This window comes from Vombatus ursinus, unplaced genomic scaffold (assembly GCF_900497805.2).
Source record: "Vombatus ursinus unplaced genomic scaffold, bare-nosed wombat genome assembly UNPS02010320.1, whole genome shotgun sequence".
NCBI lineage: Eukaryota > Metazoa > Chordata > Mammalia > Diprotodontia > Vombatidae > Vombatus > Vombatus ursinus.
Window position 1 is genome coordinate 6,473,190 of NW_020950098.1, and position 9,102 is coordinate 6,482,291.

Genomic DNA, 9,102 nt, shown 5'->3' on the forward strand with positions numbered 1-9,102 from the left:
GAGACACCGAGGCAGACAGAGACAGAGAACCCAGATAGAGAGAAATAAACAAAGAGACAGAGAGGGAGTGAGAAGCAGAGGGTGAGAAACAGAGACACATATAGACTGATAGAGAAACAGACAGATACCAAGATAGACAGACACAGAGAGACGGAGAAATATATACAGAGAAAGAGACAGACAATAGAGAATGATAACTGGAACAACAGTGGTGTGCCAAGAAAATAGGGACTCAAGGTTTTTCTCTAGGCTGGTGTTTTTCCCCCAGCTTTCTTTCCCAGCAAGTAGAAATGTGTATTGAAATATTTCAATTTCCAGAAGGAAATATTTATAGAATTTTCTTGAACAGATAGTCTAGGCTCCCAGAAAGCAGTCTTTTTTTCTCTTTTTACTGCTCTGATTTTGGAAGGAAAATTTCAGTTAAAATCTTTAATGTACCAGGTAACCTGAAAAACCCAGAGTTAACATCTCTCATCATCGAATATGTAATAATTTATACAGGCTTAAACAGAAAATCAAATAGCCTTAGGAATTTTGCAAAATTCATTCCCATGTCTCTCTCATTGGTTGGTAAAAGTCCTGAAACATTCTGGTAAATGAGATTATTCATGAATTTTGGCTGCAACAGGTTGTTGGTGCTGGAACACCATCACTGCTTGAAACTTCCATGGAGACTTAAAAGTTTTACGGGAATCATCTGACATCCAGGCTTATGTTCTTTAAAATGAATGCATTAGATAATTCAGTATGAGGTCTCTCCCAAAGCATTTATCTCCCCAAATTCTGAATCTTTTCACGAAGCCTGGGCTTTGATTTGAGGTTTAACTTAGTTCTCCTTTCTTCTACAAGTCCATTTTTGAAATGCTAATAGGTGTGATTGTCGAGTCTTTCAAAAAGGATTTTGACCATAAGAGGAAAAAGAGTTACAGATCTTTTATATCAAGCTACTGCATTGGTGTACTGCACTTGTCTGATAAATGTACCAGGTGAGAATCCATAGAATTTTAAAGCTGAGAAGGATTTTAGAGATCATTTGGAATCATTCTCACTTAACCCTCAAGATTCTGGTAGAGGAAATAGAGACCTAGAGAGAGGGAGTGATTGCCCAAAGTCACAGTTGTAACATGTAGAAAAGTCAGAATGTGAACCCAAGTCTTCTGAGTGCTCCAGATTCTGTGTACTTTCAAGGACACTACCTTGTATCTTTATCCTCTAACCTCTTTCCAAAATGGTGACACTAATTTCATTTAACTTCTTCTTCTAGATATTCAGGCCTCGTTAGCTATTCTTAAACTTTGAAAAAAATAATTCTACTCATTATTAAGGAAAAGATTTTTTTTCAATTCAAATGTTTTACCCAAGACTTTGTAGGCAACAAATATAATTACAAGGAAGTAGATGTCTTTTTTTTTAATGGGGCATGTTAAAATGTATATCCAACATACTAAGGAGTTACATTTTTCCAGCAAATTATTCTACAAAATGTGTTCTAAATAAATGAGAAATAACAGAAGACATTAAAAAAGCTTTTCTTTTATAATTTACAGGCTGTGACTACTGTGGACTCTTAATATTGCCAACCAAGTATGAAAGCAGGCCTAAACACTGTATCATCAAAAGCAAAATGCAATTATGAAAAGACCTTTTTATATACTGCTAAGACACTAGACCATGAGTCAGGGTTCATTCTTTTTGCCACAGCTTCAGACCTTGATAGTAATCCCTGAAGAGAAGGGACAGTATTTTTATATTCAAAGAACAGCATTATATATTTGTGTTGGCATAGTGAGTCCAAATTTGAACAGTCAAGAAAAATTTATGTTAGTACATATTTTTTTCATTTTAAGAAAAGGAATAGTATTCATACAAGAGTCCTTTTGCAAAACATGAAATATATATAACATACCGACAATGTGATAAATAGGAGATCCTCTAAGCCAACCCATCCATCTTACAGATGAGAAAACCAAGAGCCACGATGGTTGACTAATCCAAGGTCATGTAGGTCTCTTGTTATAGTAATAGCATTTATTTAGGTCAACAAGTGTCAGGTAGGATCAGAGAACTATGATTAAAAAAAAATCTGTTTTGAAAGTTTTCTATTTTCTAACAAGTGCTCTTAACAGAATTTAACTTTTTAAACCTTATTACTCAAGATTGTCTAATAGTAACTTATTGTATGCTGGTAAAGAAGAAGAAATATAATTGTACTATTTATATCCTGCAAAATTCTAGTTTAATAGGATCATCTTTGATGTTAGATTATTTTTAAGTACTAAATACTGGGCTCGTTTCTGCAGTCATTGCTGGAATCATTGGGATAAATGTGAATGTATAGACTCGGTTATTTTGTTGTTGTTAGCCATTTTCAGTTGTGTCTGACTCTTATGACCCCATTTTGGGATTTTCTTGGCAAAAATAGTGTAGCGTTTTGCCATTTCCTTCTCCAACTCACTTTACAGATGAGGAAACTGAGGCAAACAGGGTTAAGTGACTTGCCCAGGCTCACACAGCTAGTAAGTGTCTGGGGCTAGATTTGAACTCAGGAAGATGAATCATCCTGACTCCAGATCCAGCACCCTACCCATTACACCACCTAGCTGCAGTTATCTCTACTTTCTCATACATCATCAATCACTTCTTCTCCATTAACTCTTTCCCATCTCCCTATAAATATGATCTTGTTTCCTTAATGCCATTAAGCTGCCTTAGACTCAATTATAGGGTCCTAAAATTTCATTGAGAGGGAATTCCTTTCATTGATTCATTGATTTAACAAAATTACTGTGCAAGGCATTTTGCTAGGTGCTGTTTGTAATAAAAAGATGTGGAAGGCATGCTAATCATTGTTTTTGATCCTCATCATAAGCATTCATGGAATCATAGTATATAGATTGGAAGAGACCCGAGAGGACAAGTTCAGCCCATACCTGAATAATAATCTCTTTCGATGTCTAGTGTTGGGCAGCTCCCAAAGCAGTCCATTCCACTGTAATTGTTTTGATATTTTTTTCTCCCATCAAGCTGAAATCTGCCTCTCAGTAGCTTCCAGCTATTATTACCAGTTCTACCCTCTTACTCCAAGTAAAACAATTCTATTGTACTTCCCTAGAGCATCCTTACAAATTCTTGAAGACAGCTATATTGCCTCCCCACCATTGTCCTTAGCCTTCTCTTTTCCAGACCAAGTTCCTTCAAATGATCCTCAAATAGCATGGTTTTCTATCTCCTTATCACTCTGCTTAAATAATTTCAGTAATTTCAAAAGACATTCTATTTGCTTCCTGGTATCTCAATTAGGGAACTATTTTATAAACGAGTCAAGATGCATGCAACACTCTCTCCCTACTGATCACTGGACAACACTGTTAGTGGTCCATTTTAATAGACTGCTCCACTTCCCCACAAATTATTTAATAGATATTATCAAGTGATTAAAAGTAATTAATTAAAGCAATTAAAATTGAAGATTACTGTCAAGTAATTAAGATGTAGCTTTGTCATTTAAGCACTCAAAGCAGGGATTCTTAATCTGGGGTATGTCAACTTTTAAAAATATCTTCACAATGGTATTTCAGTATTGTTTGTTTCCATTATGAATCTATGTATTTTATTTTATTTATTTTAAACATTACCCTGGGAAGTAATCCATAGATTAACAAAGTGACCCATGACATAAAGAAGGTTAAGAATGCCTATTCTTTTTTTTTTTTTTTTTTTTGGCTAGGCTAGGTTAAGTGACTTGCCCAGAGTCACACACAGCTAGTAAGTGTTATGTGTCTGAGGTCGGATTTGAACTCAGGTCCTCCTGACTCCAGTGCCAGTGCTGTATCGACCACACCACCTAGCTGCCCCGAGAACTCCTATTCTTAAGGATCATAAACCAATTGAATGCAATACAGCAAATATTTATGAAAAACCTGATGTGTGTAAGGCTCTGTGCTTAGGCTCTAAGGATACAAATATCATGGTCTCGTTAATGTAGGTATACCCTCCATGAGTCCAGATTGCAGCCTATCCACACCCTATGCAATTCTTCCTGTCTTCCTGGCTTTCTTTTTGTATTTGTTTCCTTCGTTAGTATATCAACATGTTGGTATTTGCATACAGTCTAGAAACTGCACAATTCTTGGCACCATCTCAATACTAGTAAAATAATTCAGTTTTACTTTTTGCACAGATTCTGAAAACCCTGCCATCACCATCACGGCTTTACTGGGCTCCCTGAACAGCTGCTGCAACCCCTGGATTTACATGTTTTTCAGTGGCCATCTTCTACAAGACTGTGTACAGAGTTTCCCCTGCTGTCGAAAAATGAAGCAACCATTGAGCAAAGAAGATTCTGATAGCATGAGCAGAAAGCATACTTCCTTCACTAACACCCGAAGCCCCACAAATAGCACTGACACCTGGAAAGACTCCCCTAAGTCATCCAAGTCCATCAGGTTTATTCCCATTTCAACCTGACTCCACTATGCAGTGAGAGTTTTTTGAGTGATAGTGGAAAACTTCAGGTGGGTGAAGCCAGGCGTCATTGGAGCATAAGAAATGTCTGAAATACAAGTTAAGTGTACAGTACTGTATTTCTAGAGAGCTTCTCTCACTGATGTGAACAAAAGCTGTAAATAATTTTGTAGGAACTGTTATCAAAAACTCACTTTGCTGAAATATGGGAAAGTGATTCCCTCCTGGCAGAATTGAAGTCATTTTTCTAAAGGAAAAAAAATCATAGTAAAATACCTCCCTCCACCCATTCCTCCCTTCCCCCTTCCCACCCCTCTTGGCTTTATTCTTTTCTATTTGTTCCCAAAGTAACTAGTGCATGGTCAGTTTAATATAATATTCATTTAATTTAGAGGCACCACTTTTCCCTGAAAGGAATTAGAAAAGGCTTCAAAGGAATCAGTGCTTCAGGCAACTGAGAATGTCGTCTCTGCTGGCATGGGAGTAAGTTGAAGACAGATATCCTAGGTCCTTCCTATCAGCCTTATGCAAAAATGGAGAAGGTTTATTTTTACTGCCTTTGTGCATAGGACCACCACTATGCAACTTGGGACCAAGAACTATAGAACTATGAACAGCTAAAGCCCTATACCAGGGAATAAAGCTTACTACATTAACATATTTCAGACACTTTCCCCAGTAGAAATGGAAAATGATGGCCGTCTTGTGGTGTTTTCATATATAAAGAAATTCCTAAAAAACATTTTTTTAAAAGTTACAAGAGTAGGGATTTAGAGCGGGAAAGGATTTCAGAAGTCATTGAGTCCAACACCCTGCTTCTTTTTTTTTTTAAACAGATAAGCAAAATATGACCAAGAAAAGTTAAGAGACTTGCCCAAAATCACTCAGATACAAAGTGGCAAAACCAAGATGATTTGAACCTCAGACCACACACTAAGCACACTTTTTTGTGCACCAAACAGAAACAAAGAGATTTCTGTAATGTATGGGAACCTGGTACTTTTGGTCTTTGCTTTTTTCAAATAGTAAGGTTCAAAGTTTTTGAAAGAATAACACAGAATATGGATTTATTCCCCTGATACTGAAATTGCCTTGGCCTTTGCTTTTGGCCCCAGACCCCTCTTGTCATTTGGCATTTTCATAGTACTGGTGCACTCAGAGCCATACTGTTTATTTTTGTCCACTAATATGGATGGTTTAGTGTCTGGGCTACCAAAATTCTAAAATGCAAATATAGCTCTGCTGATTCATCGGGAAAATGTTTCCAATGGGCAGGAAAATGATTCATTTTGAAGCAAAGTCTTCTGGCTTAAGGTAAGAAATGCTTACCTTTGGAGACAGGTGATTTAAAGGCCTAAACCATCCATTTAGTTGATTTCTGAACAAAGGCAAATTCTAATTTGGCTTTTTCTGTTTACATAGCATCTATAATTAGGGGAGCTCAGTGTGCTTTTTAGCCCATTATGTTTGCCTCCTACCTTCCTCATGGAAATGATGCCAGGGTTTTATGATATTTACGGTGTTATGAAACACTGTAAATACTTCGGGTTCCTTAGAGGAGATAATATTTGCTGTTGACATTATTGTTGTATGTGAACTTGTGTGTTTTGTATGAGGAAATCTATTTTTCCCTCTTTAAATATAAGGCACTAGGGCATAGGGGGCAGGAAGCATGCCTCTGGGGGAAAATTGTCATCTTGCCTCCTCTTCATTCCCCTGAAATTCCAAATCCTTTATTGTTTTACTCCCAGAGATGCTGTGTATTATGAAAAAAAAAAAAAAAACAGAGGAAGGGATGTTGCGGGGAGGGGCAGTGAGTGCAATTTATGCATGCCAACCCTTAAGTTATCACAGTTTGGCTTTCTCAAAGTTATGACTGTTTCTTTAAATAGTTGCTTTCAAGCAGGTGGGTGTATACTTTGAAACTACCCCACAGGTGAGAACACTATGTAACAAGACCCTATTCAAACTTCAGTAAATATAAAGCCACCATTTAAAAATTTTATTGGAATTTAATGCATTTTGGAGAGAGAGAGAGAAAGAACAAACATTTACACAAGCAAAATAAAATAGAGGATTAATATATAGCACTTTTCTTGGGAGGGAGCAGTATAAGCTTTGCTTGAACTAAATTCCACTCTATAATAACAAAGTGATCTGGGATCTTTCAATGTAGGCTCTATTTTAACACATTTATACATGTAGATGTAATACACTCCCTTCCCCTAAACAAGAAAATCTAATTTGGATTCTGCCTTCCAGGAATATGAAAGAAATAAAAGACATAGGTCAATTTATGCAGTATAGTTCTACTTTTCTCATGAAGCAATACCATATAATGGAAAAGTGCTAGACTAAAAGTCTAGAGATCCCAGTTTTAATTCTGGACAAGTCAATCAAGCTCTGTGGTCCTAAGGTTCTTCAGTCATCTCAAAAGTACTGCCTGGCTGCTCCATAATTATGTGCCATGATAATAACAGCTCACAGCTATGTAGTGCTGAGAGGTTTAAAAGCATTTTCTTCACAGCTCTCCTTCTGAGGTCAGTAATATAGGTATGTTCATCCTCAGTGTGTGTGTGTGTGTGTGTGGGGGTGGGTGAGGGTGTGTACCAATTCAAACAAGACAGGCAGAGAACAGCAAGCAGAATATTATCACCTAGAGGACTACAAGGTGTCCCAAAAGTCTTAGTGCAGGTTTAAGCTATTAAGGCTTGAAGCCATTAAACTATTAAAGTTTATAATAGGATTAAAACTGCACTAAAATTTTAGGGACACCCTACATTAGCTATTTTCCAAAAAAAAAAAAAAAAAAGATTCAACAACATACCCTTTTTGGCCTGAGCAATTTGCTTGTGATTGGAGTACAGACTGAAGACTTGGAGGCAAAGAACAAATTCATTGTTTTGGTTTGAGGGGGAAGAACAAACATATTTGTGATATCCATTTGGACATGGAGGATGTGCTATTTTATTCACAGGAGGAACCTATGTTTGGGGACATTTATCTAAGGAAACTTTGAAATAGCTAAATTAATAAATAGTGAGGAGGTATGGCATGATGGATAGCCTCAGAATCAGAAAGTCCTGGGTTCAAGGGCCTCTGATACATACTGGTCATGAGACCTTAGGAAAGTCATCAAACCTCTCAGTGTCCCTGACAATTGTCCCAAATTTAGGAGTCATAGAGAAGGTGTAGAATTATATTTGTAAAGGGAGTTTTCCTCCCCAGGTGATCCCTGCAAGCCAGGTGGTGCAGTAAATAGGATGCTGGGCCTTGAGTCAAGAAGACCTGAGTTCAAATCTAACCTCAGAAACTTATGGACCCTGTGACCCATGTCAGTTTCTTCAACTTAGCACAGTGATTAGCATATAGTAGGTTTAATAATAAAAGTTTATTCCCTTCCCTACACTGATGAAATCATTGATCTAGACAAATGTATGTGTATGTGTAAATATGCATGTAAAATTCCTTTATTCTCTTTTATCGATTAATATTTAGGAATTATATGTAGAATATTTAGGAGTTATATTAATATGTATATATATATAATTCAATGAACTTTTGGGAGATACACACATATGTGCAGATGATATGATAAATCTTATGATACTGTTGTGATAAATACATATTGTGTATATGTGTATAGTTATACATATATATTAGAAAGAAGCCTTGTGGGCAAGAACAAATTCATTGTTTGGGGGAAGGGGATGTGTATGTGTATAGTTATTTGGTGATTAATCAAAATCTTGAGCATTTGTAAGTTTTATAACTGTCAAAAAATCTTGAGTCCTACCTGTTATAGATTTAAATGAAACTGCTTGGTTTATTAATATATTTGTCCTACATAGTAAATTTCTGTCAATATCAAAGAAGTCTTACAGCATTATTGAAGAGAGGTTGCTTTTTTTAAGTAAAAAAAGAAGAAATGATTATATTTAGTAGCCCTATTAACCTCCCCCACTCCCCCAAAATGCACAAACATCTACTTACTATTATTTCCCAGAATGTCTTTTAACCTTGTATTATCTATCTAAAAATTATTTAATGAACACTTCATGCTTTTCAAATGGAAGAGCATGGCTTTCTATAGCCTAAATGAGTTCTTAGAAGCATAAACAGGACTTGCTTCTCTCACTGAAGCATAAATAGCACTTGTCTCTCACACTGAAGCATAATATGAAAAGTACTTAAAAAGAACTGAGTCTGACTTCCCAGCTTGAAGGTCATAAATCAAGCTTGTACAAACCTATGTGAAACAAGTTCCAAATGGGGACCATGTTTGCCAGGTACTGGGCAGAAGCCTAATTGAATTCATGATCAAGGGAAGAGATGGTGGATACAAGGTGGTACAAGGTGGGTATGGTTGTAGACTTGGGATCCTGAAGACTTGAGTTCATCTGACTCTTTGTGACCCCCATTTAGGGTTCTCTTGGTAAAGATACATTTCCTTTGCTGGTTCATTTTACACACGAGGAAACTAAGGCAAACAGGGTTAAGTGACTTGCTCAGGGTCTCACAGCTAGTAAGTGTCTGAGGCTAGATTTGAACTCATGAAAAGGAATCTTCCTAACACCAAGCCCAGAGCTCTATCTGCTGTACCACCTAGCTGTCCCAGACACTTGCTAGCTGTGTGAC

The 9,102-nt window shown here is 36.8% G+C and overlaps 1 protein-coding gene across 1 annotated transcript in view; it reads left to right on the forward strand.

Moving 5' to 3' along the window:
- Nucleotides 1-7,834, forward strand: part of AVPR1A (arginine vasopressin receptor 1A) — a 9,055-nt gene extending 1,221 nt beyond the window's left edge. The window contains exon 2 of the mRNA XM_027854189.1: nt 4,181-7,834. Coding sequence (XP_027709990.1) covers nt 4,181-4,467 — 287 coding nt within the window. The 3' untranslated portion in view covers nt 4,468-7,834. The remainder of the gene's footprint in view (nt 1-4,180) is intronic.
- The last annotated feature ends 1,268 nt before the right edge of the window (nt 7,835-9,102 follow it).